The sequence below is a fragment of the Mchenga conophoros genome, linkage group LG13 (assembly GCF_057382185.1).
Source record: "Mchenga conophoros isolate Kocher_MC1m ecotype Shallow Benthic linkage group LG13, M_conophoros_male_GT1.1, whole genome shotgun sequence".
NCBI lineage: Eukaryota > Metazoa > Chordata > Actinopteri > Cichliformes > Cichlidae > Mchenga > Mchenga conophoros.
In genome coordinates, this window is record NC_140538.1 from 25682858 (window position 1) to 25704466 (window position 21609).

Below are 21609 nucleotides of genomic sequence, written 5' to 3' on the forward strand. Positions count from 1 at the left end.
GGAGGGTGAAACAGGAGTGTGGTAGTCAGTTGACTGGAGAGCCAAATTTATTTACCACAGTTCAAATGGTTAAAAGTCAACACAAATTGGTCCAGAACAACAGATGTAAATGGCTCTTCTTTTATAAGATTCCTGTAACAGTCATATTTTATGGAAAATACACCAAACTTTAAGTATTGGTGGGCAGTTTATAATCTGCTTATATCCCTAATGTAATGTACTGACATGTACTGGGTCAAACTGCCTCTTACACTCTTTTTCTTACATCTCTTCTTCTCTCCACCTGAGTGTTTCTCTCTCTAGCCATGTGCGCAGGCATTCCAGCCTCTGACCCCACACTGACAGCTGACTTCCTCATGCCCGCCCACCCTCTGTGTCCTTTCTGTTTATCTCAACCCTGTCTGGCTGGGTTGTGAAGAGCAGAGCTCGTTTTATCTCACGCGTATCTCCTCGTCCATCCCCTCACTGGCCCTTAGCTCCCTGGCGCTGGAACGCTCTGGAGTCTTGCCCTAAGCCTGCCTAGCGACTGGCAGCTCACAACTGGAGCAAGGGTGGGTGGGTGGGGGAGCCCCAAGGTTAGCTTCCATCGACTTAACAAGACAACCTCACTCCCTCCGTGAGTTTTCCAAAGCAGATACAGTACACGCTTGATGAAAACATCCATGGCATTAAAAGCTTCTGGGGGAAATGAATGCTGTGAGGTGATTGGCCAATGCTGTGTGGTCTGGGAGCAAAGGAAAATGTGTGAATTCCGACATAAAAGTAAACAGAAACAGATGTATCCCTGTCTGATGATTTGAATGGTCCAGCATCACCGCCTCTAACTGATTGGTTCTGTCTCGGCAGGAGAAGCCTTTAAAGGCCGGCTGAACTGTCTACCATGTCCACATACATAAACATACACACACCTGCTTTTTTTACTGGCCACATATGTGAAGTAGCTGCTATCCTACCTTTAGAGGAGGAGGAGCTGCCGGGGCGCTTGTTTAGAGCCCGTAGACCTTGCAAGGGAATATCGCCGCCCTCTAGGACACTCTTGTAAACATGACGGTCACATTCTGGAGCCACAGGCTCATCAGTAGATGATCCTCTGTCCTTCTCCACCTCGCTGTGTCCAGACTTGCTTGAGGAGCTAGACAGCAAATCACAGGAACGCAGACAGCTAATTAAACACAGTCAATTTCGTTCAGCAAGAGCTGTTGTTGAATGTTTTTATGATAGCCAAAGGCACACAAATTGGGTAATGGGCTGCCATATGGTTCTTATTTAGCATATCTTGAGGTAATTCCTGTCTTTGCAGACTTGTGGGAGACGAAATAACCAGAAACAGAAAAAAGCTAAACGAGAGAGGGAGAGAGAAAGGCTGAATTTGGAGGCTGATGTTGAGAGAAGACACTGGCTACAACAGATATCTTGGCATTCTAGAGAGGCCAGCAGCAGAGATTTCTATAAATATTCTCCGAACATTCCCACATGGTACATCAGCCCCTGCCATGCACCTGTAAGACTCTCAGGTTAACTCTCTTTCCCATGCTGTCATGTGTTACTCATGTTGCTTCTCTCTCTGTACAAACAATCCTCCCGTTTAAAGAGACGTAGTCGCCAATAACATCTTGGTAATATAAAAACCCATTCAAACCATAGTGTTTAACATCTGCAGTGCTGCCAAGCCAAAGTTTTACATACTTGCGAATACCTCAACAAGAAGCTCTTTCATAGCTGTCAGAGAAAAAAAAAAAAAAAGTGCGCTGCTGGCTATACAGAGCCATTAAAATCACGTTGGCTCTACTTTACTTGCAAGAATTCACATAAACGGTCTCCAGGAAATGTACAGTACAGGAGCCATGCCAGATTTAGAAGAAGAAGAATCTCCAGGGAAGGTTCAAGGAAAATCAGACACCACTGTGACGCTTTAAAAGCAGCAACACTTCCTGCAGGTTAAAAACAGTAACACATTTATCTGGAATGATGAGGATTTCCATGAAATGCAAGTCACTGTGTACGTACTGCTCCATCATGACAAATTTCTCTTTTGTACGTTCATTAGATCAGTTTTAATGAATCTATTTCTGAGAGAATAAGACGCACTCCCATGTGCTGTGCTGCCTCAAAACATACACAAATTTGCTTAGCGTGAGCCTAATGATGCTATTTGGGCAACACACAGCTCTTGAAAAGTCTTCAACTTCAGACAGAGTCAAAAAAAAAAAGAAAAAAAAAAAGAGGACTGCCATAAACATATGTGCCTTTGAAGGAAGTCAGTTTATGAGCTGAGGTTTCCCTTGAAAACCTTTGGGTGAGTGAAATTCCACTCGGCTTTCATCAACCACTTCTTCCTTTCAAATTAACAGCAAATCAGTGGATTAAAAAGCCGGGGTACGAATGTCTTTTGCAAATGCTTGTCCATGATGACATAATGATTGTAGCAGATGGAAACTTCTGGACTGTAAGCGCATGACAGTGACTATTACTCATACTTAAATTCCTAACATTTTATTACACAAACAGAAAAGACAGCATGCCAGTATCACCAGACAAAATTAAAATGATCAAAAGCTTTGTCCTAATGTGAGCTAACGTCAACTCTCATAATCCAGTTGCTCATCCTAGTTCTGTGCACACATTGGAAGGGACATAACGGTTTTCTGAGTTATGCAGCAGCTGGGCAAGTTCCCTCTATCCCAGTGACATCCAGGTTGCTGTCTTTAAATAAATCCCAACATAGCAGCCATGTCTCGACACCACAACCACCACCCCCGTAAAAAAGAAATACGGACAGAGGACACACTGTTCTGGTGGCTTTTTGCCTTATTAACAGGATCTCCTCAGGAAGCAGGAGTCTCCCGGTTGTAGGCGGGCGACCTCACCAGGGTGGAGAAATCTCTCATTGATATTTATACCCATAAGATGACTTAAATAATAATCTACACACTGGAAGGAGGACGCACAAACATTAAAATAAGGAGGAGAGGCATCGACTTACTACTGCTGCAGGTCGGAGGCTGTTTCCAAGGGGCTGAAAGAGGGGGCACTCTGCAACAAACCAAACAAAGAAGTCATTGATAGATCCACAGGAAGGTCTCCTCCAGCTAGAATAGAGGCAGCAGCATTAGCTGTGGCCAGATTCTCTCTTCTCCTCCTCTCTGTCGTTCACTCGCTGCTCTGCCGTTTCTGTCTCGAGCACCCGGGTTTCAGAGCTTCTCTGGTCTGGCTTGGCATGGAGGAGCAAGCGTGTGTTTTGGCCTGCATGCAAGTTGGAGAAACAAGCGGCAGTAAAGAGAGTGGAAGGGAGGGGGGCGGTGGGTGGGCGTGAATCGGTCAGGGGGCGCCCATGCGTGGAGGGGGCTGTCACAGGCTCAGCCAATGAACTGCTGTCTCCCGGTGAAGCCATCTCTTTTGTCTGATATTGGGTCGCTCTCATTATCACTGGACCAGACCGAGGGACAATTAACCAGCTGGTGGTGCAAGAAGGCCAAATTACGCACACACACACACACACACACACATATACACGCTCAATATTCAAGCTCACACACTTGTCAAAGAAAAAAAAAATGCACTGAAACAACATATTATAAAAGAAACAGGTAATTATGTTATAAAGACAGAGAGCAAAAACAAAAGAAACACCACGTGAAGCACAAAGCGAGTGAAATGTTTAAATAAATGTAAGAGTAGCTGTTTTTAGTAGCTGCTGTTATCTCCAAAACATATGGGTGTGGGTGTATTGGGGGGGGATCATTCATGCAGCATGGTCGCACCAACATTTTGAATAGTTTACAGCAGACTAATTTTAGCACACTGTTTCTGTTGCTTTCCTCTTTTCGGACGTCACAGCAGGCAAAAATAACAGACGTGACACGGGCACTATGAATAAGAGCACAAGTGTTGTTTGCAAATACGATTGCACAATCCCTACCCCAGCCAGCCCGGCCTTGCTGTTAATGCCACATCCACTTCCCCGTGGCACGACCTAGCGTCCGCTTCCCACACCAACGACCAGACAAGGAACATTCTGAACAGCTCATTTGCCACAACATGCCTTTACACTTAGTTGCCAGGGCAGAAGGATCATTAATAACCTTTCAGAATAAGTGCCTGTCTTTATAAGAACGGCATATCGGGCTGGCAGGTCTATAGTCTGATCTATTTATAAAGCTAAATGTTCCATGTAGACTTGGGGAACACACAAGTGTCACTGAATTATCAGTGGCTCTTCCTTGCTCCACCACATCTTGTATCCCCCCCTTGTATCTGATAGGAAGAAGATGGTGTCCTCTGACACCCCAGGGTAATTGGGCTTACACACACACACACACACACACACAGCATCAGTGGAAAGTAAACAGGAAACAAGCACGGGGCTTATCTGGAGTAAATGAATGGAATCTTAATCTGGTTATTTACAAGATGCCTGATTAGTGTCAGTTTATGTAAACTTTTCTTTATATAAAAGGTGGAAACTGGTCATTTTCAAACTAATCCGACACTGAAATCACTTAACATCAATTATTTTGTGACAGCTGACTAATGCTTTTATCCAGCTTGTAAAATAAAAGTGGAAAAAAGAAGATTGTTTGACAGGAAGAGACATGCATAAAGGATGAAACTACATGTTGTGACAAGGGTCCAATGCTCTATATGGACATGGATATAAGCCTCTGTGAGTCAGTGGAACACCAATGACAGTATTTCTGCAGAATTTCATGTGTATGTTTCCTAACAGGTGTCCCCGTTTACTCAGAGCTCAGACTCCTGTAGGCAGCGTTCATTTTCAAAATAGCGATCGTGAGTGGGTCATGGTAACACGAATCCCATTCTTTCCAGCCCCTTGTTTTCTGTTGATATGCTCTCATGAAAACAAACAGCTTCCCCATTGTGAATGGCCTGTTATAGCCCTCCACGCCCCTCTTCTCTCCTCCTCTAAATGCTTAAAGGTAAAGGTTAAGTGTATAACATAGGTTAAATATGAAAGCACAATGAGCTGGCTGGCTTACGGAGTTGCCTCCTTTAGAATATGTCAGGTGATAGGGGGAGGCTCTATGTAACTCGGCGCTGAGACAGTGTGGCAGCAGCCCTCACGCCAGCATATGCTCGACAGATGGAGTCACCATGTCAGTTACAGGGGGCCAAAATGCTCTTCCTGACCAGAGATACGTGTGGAATTCCAGTTCCCGCAAGACATGTATATCGATGAGCCAGTGCTTGACCACGACTGCCACTGGATGCATTTTCCGGCTCTTGTTGAACCTTGAATTTGTGACTATTAATCAAGAGGGCCATCACTGCAATCATACACAGGTCACTCTTACTTAGTGACTAGAAGTGGCCACTAGTGGACAAGTAACGATTTGAAAGTAGAATTTACACAAAGCCTTGTTGTATAAAAAGGGACTTCAAATTGTTTTAAACCATCCATCCATCCATCCATCCATCCATCCATCCATCCATCCATCCATTCGCTTCCGCTTATCCTTTTCAGGGTCGCGGGGGGCGCTGGAGCCTATCCCAGCTGTCATAGGGCGAGAGGCAGGGTACACCCTGGACAGATCGCCAGTCTGTCGCAGGGCCATTCCTTGTTTTAAACCAAGGAATCAAAAACCTTTTATTATATTTAGGAACATTTTTCCTAATAATATAAAATGACTTAAAAGTTCTTCTTAGAGGTTCTTCTTGTCAGCACTCTAGGAGTAGTAAAAAGAGAGAGAACTAACTGAAGACAATTGAGATTTTTAGAGACTTCCTTCCATATCTCTAATCCAGTAATACCAAGTGACTGCTGATATGTCAATCAAACTCCAATGAGCCAGTGTGTCTGGCTGGCCCTTTAAGGTCAAATGCTGTGCATACCAGGTGCAGCTTTAGAAGTGACTTTGACATTAAACAGGAGCCAGTCATCAAGCCGAGCTCATCTGGCAAACATCCAGGCTGCCATGAGATAGAGACGGCCGCCTCCACCGCTAAACCACCTCCACATATACACAAACCCGGAACAGGAGAGCCTGCCTCTACGTCTGGCTGATGCTAGGACATGATCTCATGCCGTAGCCAGTGGTGCCACCTCATATGATCCAGGGTGTGTCTCTGACTGACAGAGAGCGAGGAGAATCAACATCTGTTTGTGTGAAGCCAGCGCTACACTTGTCTGGTGCCAACTAATGCCCGAGGCATGGATTTGTCATGACACTGTATACTGCTTCATCACTGCCTGCACGCCTTTGGTAAAGATAGCAGACAAACAGCAATTATTATCTGAAGTGGCTGGGATTATCTTGGAACCTGATGCTCGTTTGGACTGCAGCCTCTCCAAGTGAAGAGTGACTTCTGTCTGAATCAGCCAGTCCAGGCCTCTGGCTTATGACATGTATGCTAGTTGGCAGGATGCACATCAAAGGATTTCTCTTGGGTTCTGAGATTAAGACATTGAAGAACAGGGTGCTTCCACAAAACATCAAAAGATCCCAATCAATAATCAGAACTTTTAAACACTATTAATCGAAATTGCACATGGATAAAGGCCACTGTTTTCTGCTGTCTGAATAGAATATGCTCACTCTGCCTCACAGGTGCAAATAAAAAGCTGAGATGCTCGTTTTTTGTTAAAAGAGGAACAAAAATAGATTGTTTCTATTTTAGATGCACCTGAGGAAAAAGTCCTGTGTATGATATGATAATCAAGGATGACAGTAGCTATATAAAGTCCTTTGGAAAGTTTGATCCTGATTGGTAATTATACATGTTGATTATTTTTAGAAATTTAAAAGCGAATATAAAAAGTCTAAGAGGAGTGAACAGAGACGGACTAAAGCTTATCAGTCATCGGTATTATTAATCCACATTGATGTGACACATGACAGTAATTTTAGTATAAGAGGAAAGAAAAAGTCCTCTCACACATTACCATATAACTGTTTTAATAAAGGACGATCAGGGAAAAAAATAAAAGAGGGATGAGAAACTGACGTAGTCCTTACAGACATACAGTTTGTTTAGACAATATTTGAACATGGATGTTATCACATGCAATAGAAATATAATACAACATGCTGTCAAGTCTGAAGACAGCAGTCACTTACCGCTTTGTCAAACTCCATCTCTGAAAAGAATTTATACCAAGGCTCATTCTCTAAATCTACATCTTCTGGACTTACATCCTGAGTCTAGGGGCATGGTAACAAGAGGAGGAGAAAGACAAAGAGAAGACAGTTCAGACAGCACAGAATATACACACCGAGGAAATGAGCCCATAACATTGACTTGACTGAGCCAGTTTCTAACCAACAGGACAATTTTCAAGCAACGCTGTAGGTGCTCTCAAATAAATTAAAGATATGATTTGTATTGTTTTGAAGTTGATATTTGAATAGTTCAGGAAAGATCTTAGAAGGCTACTAATTTACTTTCTTGGTAAGCAGAAAATGAGAAGATTGTTATAAAGCAATAGCTAGCAGACAGGTCACTTAGCTTAGCACAAAGGCGGGAAACAGACAGTAAGAGACCCCAGGAAACTGCTGTTTAAAAAGTAAAGAAGTCATTTCTGACACTTTAAATTCAGTGAACACAAGTGTAACAAGTTATTTCGTTTCATAAGTGTTAGCAGGGTTGCTGTTTCTCTCATTTTCATCCTTTGTGCTATGCTAACCTGCTAGCTTTAGCTAGATATTTTGACAAATGGAGTGGTATACATCTTGTCATTTAAAGGCTTGGCAAAAAACAATTCAACAGGTTGCCCAAAATGTCAAATTATGCCTTCAACAATACAATACTCACATACACAAACTGTATGTACAACTACAAGCAGCTGGCGATGTTTTCCCTGTCTGCACTGTAAAGCTATGGTCCAGTTTAGAGAGAAAACACTGAGAAATACAAAGAGGATATTTTACAGGAAAATGACTTTAACTCTGAGTATTATTTACTCATTTATTTAACCACTGAAGCATATTGTTAGCCTCTGCTGAATGTCTAAATGCAACTTTGCATCTTTTCAAATACAATAGACTATGTGCACTTAGCATACGCTACTTCCGGTGTGGAAACTCCTGTGGGGAGCTTTGTTTCCGGTGTCCTATTCGTGCCTTGTTTATGGTTCAAAACAAGTTTAGCAAATGAATGAATCAAGCGGCGATTTACATTTCTATAGATGTCTTGGGCATTTACCCAATATATCTGTAAATGATGTTCATCGACTTGTCGATGTTTTTTCCCCCACGCCTCAGAGCAAAAGAGAAAAGGGATTCAAATTTTATATTTCTCAGTATCTGTAAACAGCGGTCCCTCGTTTATCACGGGTGTTATGTTCTAAAAATAACCAGCGATAGGTGAAATCAAGTAGCCAATTTTATTTTTTGACGGTGCAAAACGTTTCGTCGACATCGTTGACATACAGTACTGCACTTCGGAGTCACACTGCTAGCGATCGATGCAGCGATTCTGTACTGTACAGGAGAGACGTCACGGAGGAGTTCGTCTGCAGCGATCAGGACGCAGGACACAATGTGACGTAAAAAAAACAAAAGCATGCAAACTTGCACTAAAAATCAGCAAAACAGCGAGGTGAAAGGTGAACCGCGTTATAGCGAGAGACCACTGTAATTTTTAAGGTAAGTCACAACATACCCTTCGTAAATACTAATGTATAGAAACCCTTACCAGCAATCATTCATTTTTTGTGTGGCTTTTTTTCACGGTTTGTTGACATGCTGTGTAGGTGTGTACTTGACTAGCTGATATCGACATAACGGGGGAAACATCTGGTTTGACTATTCTTCACCTGTAGTTTGAATGCTGAACATTTTCCTGTTTAAATCATAAGACCAGTCACTATACAGAGATGTGCTTCTGAATGTGGACGATGTGTCTTCTGATTTTGTAATGCAGTTCTGCTTGTGTTGAGTGATGTAAACAACTGATCGATCTAAACTCTTTAAACGTCAAAGTTGATCATTAGATTTTTTATGACACAACAGTGGTGAGTGTTCCGACCTTCTGCTCTTTGTAACTCAACGCGATCTTTCCGTTTTCGAGTTTTGGACATGATTGTGGAGTATATCTTCGCAGTAGCGATTGACCGCAAAGTAAAGCTACCGGAAATGTACAACCCCACATCCGGTCTCAAACCAGGAAGTTAGCATTTTCTCGTGCACAGGGTCTACTACTTTAGAAGGGAGAAAGGAAAAACACTTTCAGCGACCAAAGATAACACACTATCTATAAAATACAAATGGATATAAAACTGTCCTTTAAGCCTTTTACCGGCACAAAGCTGTTATTTAATAAGAACTACATATCAGTTTTATTCTAATCTAATTAACAAGCAGATACATAATGTCCAACAACACATGCATACTCATTCTTGATCCGCAGAAATGTAGTCATATATGGAGAACAACACAACTTTGTGTAACATGAATGGACTGAAAGGAAAATGACCACCTCCATTAACAAGCGCATTCTTCTATTATAACAATTTGAGCTTGTAATTAAAAACAACAGAGCTCATTATTTTACCCCTGTCCCGGGATGAATTGGAGCACACTCCTAATGAATGCACTGGTTGGCACTGCATTCATTAGGAGAATCAGGCTAGATCTTGCCTAAAAACATCTACTAGTTTGATGTAAATGGGCTTCAGACAGCAATTACATAACCAACTAAGTACTTCATTACAATACCGAATATTCCCATGTCCTCAATATTATGTAAGAGGGAAATATAAAAACAGCCACCTGAATCTTATGAGACACAAAAGATAACTCTCAAGGACACTGAGTAATGCTGCATCATTTCCTCATCACAAAGTGTCCAGGTGAGAAATGAACATAAGACAGAGAGCATTGCATTTCCTCTCTAGTAAACACACAGGATCAATGTTTAGTGTCTGTGCAGGGACTCTCGGGATGCTCTCACGAGCCGATTCAGCCCAATAACCTTAAACTGAACACAGGAAGACAATGGCTATCCTTGTAAGTGATACTACTCCGCTTGCTTCCAAACAGGATCGTCTGTCACCGCAACAGGACACCCTTAAGGAATGTAGTGGCTACACATACGTCGCCTGCCGAGCCGTTAGTGAAGCTGCCACTCAGGAGCTTAGACACAGTGGAGGTGGTGGGGGTGCGGGGGTCGCATGATGGGTGGAGTGTGGAATAGCTCACACGACATGAAAACACAAAGGCAGAGAGAGGAAGGGAAAGATAGAGGGCGGGGGAGAAACAGGCAGGAGGCTAGCATACCGTTCTCTCCAGCTTCAGCACCGATGATTTCCCCGGCTCGTACTCAAAGATGCTCTTGGGCTCGGCGCGGTACTTCCTGGTGTCTACCTTTTTATCTGGGGGCTCCCACTCATTCCTGTGAAGAGAGGCGGGAATTGGGGAAGGGTGGGGTGTGAGATCGAAGACAGCCAATCCTTATCAAGTAGTCTCCATAGCAACCAGCACAGGCTAAGATATCTTTTTTTTTTACGATTCATATATGACGTCCGCCCTCATTATGCCTGCCTCCCTGTCCTCCTCCTCTGCGTCTAATGATGATAGGACAGAAAATTCAATTCACAGTTGAGCCAAATGAGTAATTTGATTAGATAAACTAGATTGGACCTGGTAACAAAAAACAGAGCGCAGCATTTCCTGGGAGAATTTCTTAACAGACAGTCAAGTATAAAATGACTATTCAGAAAAACAGAAAAAAAAATAGGGCAAACAAAAAGCATGCCCTCTTTGATGAGCATCAAGAACAACGCGGGACGTTTCAGCAGCACTGATAACGACGCGTTTAGGAGCGCAGGGCTTCATCCACAAACACCAAGGAACAAGGAAGGTCAGTCCTCAACATGTCATCTGCAGCTTTTGTGGGCAACACTTTATCCTCTATCACCTGTCTGCCTTCATCACTCCATCACTCACGTCTCTGAGCGCAGAGGCAGGCCTTTGTCTGTGCTGACATGCGGTGTGGAAGGTTGACACTAATCATACTTCAAGCAAAAAACTAGAGGACACAGTGGTGGAAGCCAATGGGAACAAAGCATGCTTAGATTTTCAAAGTCAGGGAATAAATAGATTTTTTGCTCCACTACAGTAAGCCCTGCTTATCTACACTTACTAACTCTGTAGGTAAACACAGGCAGTATTTCAGTATTTGAAGTATTCCGAACTGTGAACAGCTTCTTCTTCTAACAAACACAAACAGAACTGTGCTGTGTGTTAAGTATCAAAGCAAACATCTTCTCTTTGGACTGGGGCAGATGGAAGATGCTGACCTTTTGGCAGAGGGTTTGAGGGAAGACGACCGCATTGGCACTGGCATCGAGCAGCCTCTTGAATCAACCTCATTCTCACTTTTTGAGCGTGGGACTGCTCTCACTGGAAATAGGAACATAAATACCTCAATACTTGCACTGTGTAAATAGTGCCTCCAAATTTAGAACATTATTTTGGTTGAACTCCTACAGCTACTTATCCCAGACTCACCATCTTCCAAGTAACCAAAGGGGGTAGGACCATCATCTGAAAGAGGAAAGTACAGCAATAAAAAGTGATTTATTATTAATTTTATCTCTTGCTGTCTTTCTTACTTAAAAAGCAATGAATATAGCACAGTATTAAATAATTCAGAAGACACTGAAGACACTCTTTTCCTGCTTTTTCCCTTGCCTCACACCTTCCATTAGACCAAACACAGGCAAAGAGTGTCAAATCAAAGCACTTCAAGGGAAGCATTACTGAGCTAAAAGGGGATCCAAGCATCGATGAGCACTGAGGGTCTGACTGAGTAATGCACTGTAGAGCCACAGAGCCAGAACTGTCACAGTCAGAGAGCTCTGGTAAGAGTCACAGCTACACATCTACGTTGATCACTGAGCATCTCCTTTCATTTGACCTAAAACCTTGCTGTGGTGGCTAGATGTGCAAATCCAAAACCAAAACTATGAGCCAGACTCTACCTTAACCATCTAGTGCTTCAACCTAAACACTGGTTAGTAGAGTATTATTATGAGATCTTGCATAGATTCAACTCTGGGTAGCAGACTAAAAACCTTAATGTAGGACTACAGCAGCACCTAGTGGTGGAAATAATGCAAAAGATGCCTTATTGCAGAAAAGTCAGAATAAGCATCTACAAAATATTAAAAAAAAAGATTACAGCCTGAAATTTGTAGTAATAGATGGTTAACAGAAAAAAAAGAACATGACAATATTATTACATTTTTCTGATATAAAAGGAAAAATACACTTGAAGGCGTCGTGCATCATCCATGCATCAACTGGAAATAGTATATTATTCAGGGGATGATCATAACACTTCAGTAGATGAGATAACCTTTTCTTTAATCAATGATTGTTTCAATAATTGTAATAAAACTCAGAATTTAGTTATTTTTATTTCACTCCTGAAGTAGGATTTTTTGATAATTATGCATAAAAAGTATCACTCATTATATAATTTTGTTATTTACACCTGTCGTTTTCCTACTGTGTTATGCCACAGCATACAGTATTGTCCAAAAGTGTTGTGCCACCCCTCATTTCTTCATATTGTTCTTTAAGTAGCTTTGAGGAATAGTTCTCCGTGTATTCTTTTTCACTTCAGTCCAGTTCTGTCATGAACCGGCTGTGTGGAGGCAGATGAGGACCCAAACGCAAAACTCACAGAGGCAGGAACTGAACTCAAAATCACTGCTTTATTGCAGGTTTCACACTAAACTGGGAATACTAACAGAAGACCGTGGGAACACAGAAAAACACACACAGGTTCGGAGAGAAGACATTGACGACACGACACTGACCTGATGGAGACATGCACATAAATACACAGAGGGTTAACGAGGGAAGTGGGAGCACACGGGGAACACAGCTGACACAGATAATCATAACGAGACAGGGCAGGAGCGAACACAACATGACGCATACTGACGAGAGACTGTCAAAGTAAAACAGGAAGTACACAGAGGTTCAGACAGGAGGAGAGAGAGCACGGGGAGAACACAGACATAACAGGCTGGGGAAAACATGGAATAAAACACAAGGAGAGACGAGGGCTCACAGATACACAGGGGCACACAGGAGGTAACCAAATAAGGAACATCTTAACTAAATAACCTAGGAACCAAGGCATAAATGTAGTGCCTCTTCACCTCACTGTACAATACCTTGTGCAATACTTTTTGTAAATAGTCAACAGTGCAATAGACTCAATACTTGAAATGTGCAATTCACTTGTATTTTTATTTTTTTATTCCTATTTATTCTATTTATCCCCTTTGTATATTTTATTTATATTTGTTTCTGTATTTATATATGTGTGTGTGTGTGTGTGTGTGTGTGTGTGTGTGTGTGTGTGTGTGTGTGTATATATATATATATATATAACAATTCTGTAACTGTAACTTCGGTCGTTGCTGTGCTTTTTTTGGAAATCGAATTTCCCAGAGGAACCCACCCGAGGGATTAATAAAGTTCTATCTTATCTTATCTTAAATAGGGAACAAAATACAAAAACACATAAAAACTAAGAATACTGGGCCAACATGGCCCAGGACCATGACAAGTTCTTGTACCTGACCATTTTCAGAGAAATGTTTTTTTAAGCCACACTAACCTATGAATCATTTAAGCACCAGGCGCCTAACAAGGGCTGAACCTGTGTTGTTTTTACAAATGACAAACGACTCAGCAAAGAATCAATTTTTAAACTGCATTTTTAGTCACTTTGTTACCAGCAGCGTGTCTCGGCATTGCAGCATGTCCTTAAAAAAATGTGAGGAAATTGGAAAAATTGAGGACAAAAGAAAAAAAAAAAGCCCAAAAAGCTACATACAGCAAACGAACAGCATCTGAAAGTCATGTACTTAAGAAATTGGAAAAAATCCAGCAAAGATCTGACACAGGACCTAAGAGGTGCATCCGGCCCTTAACTTGATCCATCTACCTTTCATTGAAGCCTCATCAGAAATGGTCTTTGTGGAAGAGCGAGTATCAAGAAGCCATTCTTAAGGAAGAAAAGGATAAGATATGTCAAATTACACAAAACCTGGACTGGAAATCAGTGGCTACAGGTCTTACAGAGTAATGAATACAAATGTGAAATTCGTGGTTCATTAGTATGTACAGGAGAGGTCAGGAGAGAGGGACAACAGTGAGTCTTTACAGACATCTGTAAAACATAACGGAGGCTCTGTCATGGTTTGGTGTTGCATTTCAGTTGGGATACTGAAGATGAAAATCGATGAAATTATATACACAGAAAAGCATCATCAGATTTTGGTTTACAATGCAATATGTCTGTGAAGGTTCTCAGTCATCCAGGTCATCGTAGTCAAAGGCGCTTGCAAAGAAAAGCGTCTGGACTTCTTTAAGTTGCTTGAAGATGTTTCACCTCCCATCCGAGAAGCTTCTTCAGTTTTAAGGTCAAATGGCGGAGAGTCCCAGATTTAAACCCAGTGGGAGTTTCCCCCCACAGAGGGACAAAAGGACCCCCTGATGATCCTCTAATCACCTGAGCCAAGGTGTGAAACTGGGTGTGGGTCCCAATCAGCCAGGGTTTCAGGGGAGCTCATTGTGAAACCTGGCCCCACCTTATCATGCGATTTCCTGAGGTCAGATGGCCCAGGATGTGAGTGGGCGTTAAGTCGTCTGGAGAGGGATCTCAAAACTGGATTATAGATGGCAGACAGTTGGTGTCGTAAACCCCCGCCTCTGTTCAAAGATGGTCGCTCACAGTGGACATAGATGGCTTCTTTCACTCCTCTTTCAAACCATCTGTCCTCTCTGTCCAAAATGTGAACATTGGCTTCGAAGAGCCACCTCCACAGGCCAAGACTCAGCAGTCCATCTGCATCTTAAGGATAAAGGACGCTCTTTTGAGGATACCAATGTTCTGCCATTTGACCTTAGAACTGAAAAAGCTTCTCGGATGAGAGGTGAAACGTCTTCAAGCAACTTAAAGAAGACCAGACACTTTTCTTTGCAAGCTCCTTTTACAATGCAATAACATCTAGAATGCATCTGATTGGCAACAGCTTTGTTTTTCAGCACGACAGTGATCACAAACACACTGCCAATGCAGTAAAAGCACACCTGGGCAGAAAAAAACACACAATCAGGAACACATTCAATCGTGGATTGGCCTCCCCAATGCCTGGACCTCAACATTACTGAATCCATGTGGGATCATCTTGACTGAGAACAGAACAAAAGGCAGCCAGAATCCAAAGAAGAGCTGTGACTGAGCTTCAAGAAGCCCGGAGAACTATTATTAAAGAGTACTTACAGAAATTACTAGAAAACTTCGCAAAAAGAGTTCAGGCTGTGTTGAAAAATAAAGGTGGTCAAACCAAATAGTGACTTTCAAGTTTGTTAGAACTGTACAAACTCTATTTTTTCCTTATATATTCTACACTTCCACGAAACAAGGGGTGGCACCAGACTTTTGCACAGTATTAGATGCAAACAGATTCGTTCTGTGATCAGGAGTTCTGCACGAACCTTGCGGTGTATTTAAAGATTACTGTAATAGTGACTGTTAAGAAACACATGTCAGAAAAGATTACATTAAAGCCTTTCTGCATCTTCGAGCTCGGTCGTTTCGAGGCGAGTAGGTACTAGCGCAAAGATTAAACACAGCTGAAGTATTTAAGAGGGTCCAAGATGGCTGCAGATTAGTAAAGCCAACGAGAGTGGAGTTACTGCCATCAGATACCTTTCGATTTCACCTGAATCTCATAGCTCTCAGGGAATATGTAGGTGGGACGGTAAGGGTTTTCCTCAATAGGCTCTATGCACAATGATGGAGAGACAGAGGACAGCATGACATAACACAGAGACACATATATAAAGACACACAGGGACAGAAACAGACCAGGCAAAACTGATCAAACAGAGAAACAACACAGAGTAGAAAAAAAGAAACGACTTACCAGGTATTTTGTGAATCTGTTTGAACATTGTCTTATACCAGTCTTTGGACTTTTCAGTGTTCTGAAATTACAGTGTGGGAACAATTAATTCACAACCAGTCAATGAGAATTTCAGAAGAGCATCATCTGCATCCTTTTCGAGCAGGAAGACGTTCCCCTGTCTGAGTTTCTCAGAGCATTTTGTTTCATTTAATAAAGTGCAACAAATGAGAATGACAGCATCTCATTTAACGTTAATTCTGATGCAGTGCTATTGTGAAGCTGACACCTAAATGTGAGAGTGCTATTAGTAACACACACCTGCTATGAGTGTGATTAGAGGACTATATATTATATTTATTACAACGATTAATAAAAATAAAAATAATAATCACATCAAAAACATGACATGTGGTCATGCTTTTTGTGTAAATACCTCTTTTACTGTAGCATTAATCACTCATGTGTTATCTAAACAAAGCACCCATTAATAAACATTTACAGAGAGTCGATTAGTCTTCATTCGACAGCTGGTTTAATCGCTCACCCGTACAGGCACAATGGGCTTGTTGAGAGGACTCAGCACAGGGGAGTGCAGTGATAGCCGCTGCCTCTTCCCGTCCATTTCAGGGACTGGACTGACAGTTTCACTTCTGGATTCGGGGCTTTTGTCCCTTTCTGGGGTTGGGTCTGTGAAGCACAAGAAAAATAAGCTAAAAGAAAGCTAAGCTCACAACACATTTCCAGTGATATGGCAGCACAAGCAACCAAGAAGCATGAAGAGAGATTATATAAAATTTGTGCAAGAAATAACTTTTCAGAACATTTCAGATGCAGTACATTATTTACTTAAGTTACTTCCACCACCCATTTATTGTTTATGCTGGGAAACCACCATTACTTACTGGGATACTTCACTCAGTGAAGTGATTCAGATATTAATACCGCTCTACCAAGCAGAGTAAGCCTGTAGCTCAGTTTACTGAGCTGGCTACGTGTGTTTTCTACTGCTAATAAACTCAACTTTTAACTTAACAGGGAGACTCTTAATAATAGTGCCACCAGTGTATTTCCAGCAATCCAGATGAAAAATGTCTTTGGAATATGGGTCACCAGCTCATCCTAGTAAGCTACACAATGCATTTTGGGTATACTGCCTTTCATGCCCCTTTTACATAAAATACATGACAAATATCAGAAAGTATATTGTCTTTGTTTTCTACATGACTTCTCAGTGGTACGACAGGCTCAGTCACACACACTTGGATTTAAATGATAAGGATAAGGTCTGTCCAATGTCAAGTAAATAAATGAAAGAACAGAAGCCGGCCTACAAAACTCAAGTTCATGCTAATCAGTAATTTTTCCATGTAACCCACTGGTGACGGGAACAATAAAGTCTAAGATTAAAATCAACACAAAAGAAAAACAGCATCAAACAAAAAGGAAATGAAATGTGTTCTGTATAACCTGAGCATCGTACTGCGTTCCCAAAAATGGTAACATGTTGGCGCCAGTATCTTGACTTATTACTTCATGACGCTTGTATCAAACTAACAAACAAAAGTTAGTCATGAAACCGGGAAAAGGGGGGTGGTGAGCACACAGATGGTTCAGTCGAGAAATGAAAAAGGTGTTGCGCTTTAATAAAAGCAGCACTTCTGCGAGCAGTCGAACGAATGAAAAAAAAAAGTGTTATATGTTGTAGACATCAACAAGACCTCAGTGCGTACCTTCAGAATGAGAAAGCTGCTTTTGCTGTTCTGTTGTGAAACAAACACGGACAGAGACATGGCAAGTAAAACGTGACTCAGCAGTGATGTGTGAAAGCAGTTGTTATACATGTAACGCGGACAGAGACAACAACACCGTTAAATGTTCCATGTGAGACTTTGAACACTGACACAGCAGAAAACATCTACTCGCTAAGTAAAGATGTAGCGGAGTGATAAGCAGAAAAGCAACACAACCAGTGCCTGAACTGTAAGCTGAGGTTATTCTGTGTTTTGGCAGCTGGTCCCTCTGCATGTGTGTTTTTGATCTGACATGCCGGTGCTCCAGTGCAACATTCAGTGGGTCTGAGTGACATATATATGACTTAATACCACCAAGCTTCCCTAAAAGGGCACACAAGCAATTTTAAGCTTCTTAATATCTGTCGCCCCCAACCTACAGACAGGTGTGCTCACCTCTGTTGTGTTGTAGCAGGACTATGGTGGGGTTAACTATGCTGGTGCAGGGATAAACAGAGCTGGGAGTCGATGTCACCGAGTTCTGAATGTCAGTGGAGAACGGAGCTTGATTTTCTTTTATGCTCTCAGATGAATTGTTCTGAAAGTGACAGAAGATACAAGTTTACAAGTCAAGAGAAAGAAAAACTGTCCTGTAATAAAAACAAGAAGAAAAAAAAGACATCTAACCAGCACCCTAAAATAACAAGATCAATCAGTGCTCATAAAATCAAACCAAGATCGTGTGTTAAATGGGGTGGAAGTAAACGTACCTGGCACAGAGTGTTGTTTACAGGAGGTAAATCGGCTGTGTCATTGCTGCCACCCTCAGCCAGTCCTGCTTTAGAGCTGTCTCCATTAATCTGGCTTGTCCAGCCACCTAAAAAGGGTCCAAAACTCTCTTAGTTTGGCAGCCAGCGCGGCAAGAACAAAAACACTGGGGACGATGCTAAAAAGTAAATTCTCTGACCGAGCTTATGACAGCAAATCATAACAGATAATTGCAGATAAAATAAATCTCCATTTCATTCTGCAGGGTGTGAATGCTTTCCTTAGTGGTTTTCATGCATGGGGCTGTTAATATCCCCAGAAAAAAAAGAAGAAGGATTCTCCCACAATCTCTGAACTTTGTCACAAGAACAAAGTGCCTATTCAGTTAGCTGTTAAGGCCATTTGTTCCACTGGCCTTTATATTCAGACTCTACAACAATTAAAGCATCTCCCCAAAAGCCTTGGCTAGCCTCCAGACCGGTTCCATTCCGCTCTGCACAACAAACGAGCCCACAGTTAAGGCTGCCTGCTCCAAAGTGCAGCGTGGGCAGGCCACAACAAAAGACCTCTTTGACACTTGTATGAAAATATGAGCAGTCGCCCTTCATCACGGCTCTGAGCGTGCCCAGCTGAGCATACACTTTAAAACGTGAGTAGTTATATAATCCTGCAAAAACACTTGAAATGCTGACAAACATGACGAAACGCCCGTTAAATTACGGCCAAACTGACATCCTCTGTCCACATTTTACACGGATGTGCTCCTGGTCCCCCACCACCACACACACGTGGCCATGTTATTCTTGCTAACCTCTTAATATTCTCTTCATCATGTGGAGAGCTGTTACGAAACAACTGTGGCAGCTGTCCTGACTTACTTGGTGTTGAGATGACGTTTGGCTCATCGCTGATGCAGTCCTCATCATCGATGTGGACGAGAGTGGCCCTTAGGGTCACCACGCCTTTCCCTTTGCAAACTCTGCTCGGGTCCAAATCTGAAAACATTCAAAATCTCACTTTAGCTGCTATTTATTTATTTGTTTTGGTGGTTGTTAAGGAACGTCTTGCTGCTGAGAATCCAACTTACTGCTACTTCATGCTCCAAATCGCCAAAATAGAACTGTTACATCAAAACCAGGCCATCAAATTAATATCCTGCTGTCCTGTAAAACTAATTACCATGAGCACCCCGCCAGAGGTGAAAGTAGAGCGCCTGAAGCTTGCTCTATGCAGAATTTCTTTATTCCCTCGTTAAATTAACACCCAATTCTCAACAAGTGACTTTGAAGACCACATTCTATGTCTTCTGTGTGAGTATGAGGTTTCCACAACTGTAGTAGCTGAAACATTGATGAGCCACATGGATGCATCACCTGGGGTGGGAATCAGGTCAGGAGAGCCTTTCATGCTTTTCACAGGTGTAATCCTGACAGCACAGACTGTTCGAGGACCTGAAGGGACTTTAACACAACAAACACACAGGAAGGAACAAAAAGAGTTTTTTTGTGTGTGATTATGAAAAAAATTTAAGGCAAAACATCCCACTTTTAAGATTTGAAGCAATTATCCAGCAGTTATCTATCAGCTGTTCATTAAAGCAATTCACTATCTGATTTAACAAGGGTGCTCGTGATCGATTTAATGCCATGCAAGTGATGAATTCACATCATTGTGGTACAGAGGAGATGAGGTTAAATTAACTATTTGATAGGCTTAGACTGAGAGCTGACTTACTGGGAGTTGCGCTTGGTCTTACGCCGCCCTCTGCTGGAGAGCCCTGGAAAGTAAACACATGGAAGACTATTAAATAGGAGGATTCCCCAAGATAGATTCCTATGATGTATTATTAACTATTAACCTGCAGCTACACAAAGATCCAGACAGAATTCAGAAAAAAAATTTATGAACAACAACTAAATAACTTTTTGTTGGAGGCACAAAACAAAATTTTCAATTCATTTCAGGTCCTAGCAGAAAGAGATGAAAGGGTTTGGATCTATGGGCACCTATAAAGAAATCCACTCGTGTTCATTTTAATCTACAGTCACCTGTGCTTCCCTCCAATGTTCATGACTTAGTCTGACAAATGTAGCACCGCAGCAGTGGAAACATCTGCATCATTCTCAATAAACTTCACATCAGATGGACTGAGGAGCATGGATTTGATAACCGGGCCAGGTCTCTGCTTGTTAGAATGGATGACTGTATGCACTGAAGGAATATAACATACACAGAAAATGTCTTTTACGGGTAAGATTTGCTTTAGCACTGGCATTAATAGTGAAGGCACTGCAAAGACAGCTTTAATGAGGAACCACATACAGCTATTGAAACTGTGGTTGTGCCTCTGTGGTTGGGTTACAGACTGAAATGAGATACAACACAGGAAGGCAGCGAACTTTATCTGTTTAAATCATCTGAAGGCTCTTTCACATTAAGTTATATTAGTAATTCAAAGTGTTGTTTAATTCAGAAAAACTTTCAAACTCAAGCCATTGTTTGCTTAGAACATAATACAGCACAGTCTATATAACATATAATGATTTTTTTCCATCCAGAGAGACATTACAACTTATGTTACAGATACTAAAAGTTGCAGTGAAACATCGGTAGCATGGATCAGATGCCACAAAGATCTGTTCAATGCATTCTTGCTGTACAATTCTACTGTTACTCAGCAAAGATAATTAAGATAAGATTATTGAGAATCAAATTCAGTGCTTTCAGTACTTTTCACTTTGATATAAATTCAAAAATTGCACATGTGCTTCCCTTTAATGACAACAAGACAGGAGAAAAGTAACCCGTATTGCTCTAAGCTCCAGCAGTGGCGCATGCAGAAGTCAGAGCACGGCCACCATAAAAGTATCTGTGAAACTTCCTACTGCTCATCTGGCCGTTGTGCTCAGGCAGCATGGCTGATTTAGGAGACATCCCCATTTCAAATGCCAAGAAAAAGACTGATTAAGACTGCAAACACACTCACCAAGACACTCAAACAGTTACTTGTTCATATACACAAACAGACACAAAGAGTGTTTTCTTTTCATTTTCATTTGTAAACTAAGAGGAAAACAGTGAGCAAAAGCCAGAGCAGCAAAAGCCGTCTAGAATTTACTCTGCAATGAAAATTTTAAGCTGCTTTTAAAGTTGTTCCTTTTCTTCTGAGTTTGCGTGGGACACTGTGTGCTCTCTGTTTACACATGGCGGTAAATA

At 41.8% G+C, this 21609-nt stretch overlaps 1 protein-coding gene across 10 annotated transcripts in view; it reads right to left on the reverse strand.

The window, feature by feature from the left end:
- Positions 1-21609, reverse strand: part of sorbs1 (sorbin and SH3 domain containing 1) — a 42334-nt gene that overhangs the window by 12096 nt on the left and 8629 nt on the right. For 4 of the 10 annotated variants that reach the window (XM_085297474.1, XM_085297481.1, XM_085297472.1 and 1 more), the window contains exons 2-16: positions 20128-20170; positions 19767-19853; positions 19272-19388; positions 18396-18502; positions 18082-18223; positions 16440-16582; positions 15914-15974; positions 15697-15771; positions 13927-13986; positions 11469-11504; positions 11258-11360; positions 10236-10350; positions 7077-7160; positions 2984-3033; positions 954-1132 (exon numbers count right to left, since the gene is read on the reverse strand). In XM_085297474.1, coding sequence (XP_085153600.1) covers positions 954-1132; positions 2984-3033; positions 7077-7160; positions 10236-10350; positions 11258-11360; positions 11469-11504; positions 13927-13986; positions 15697-15771; positions 15914-15974; positions 16440-16582; positions 18082-18223; positions 18396-18502; positions 19272-19388; positions 19767-19800 — 1306 coding nt within the window. In that variant the 5' untranslated portion in view covers positions 19801-19853; positions 20128-20170. The remainder of the gene's footprint in view (positions 1-953; positions 1133-2983; positions 3034-7076; positions 7161-10235; positions 10351-11257; positions 11361-11468; positions 11505-13926; positions 13987-15696; positions 15772-15913; positions 15975-16439; positions 16583-18081; positions 18224-18395; positions 18503-19271; positions 19389-19766; positions 19854-20127; positions 20171-21609) is intronic. The other 6 variants (XM_085297475.1, XM_085297477.1, XM_085297478.1 and 3 more) reach the window with 6 other exon arrangements.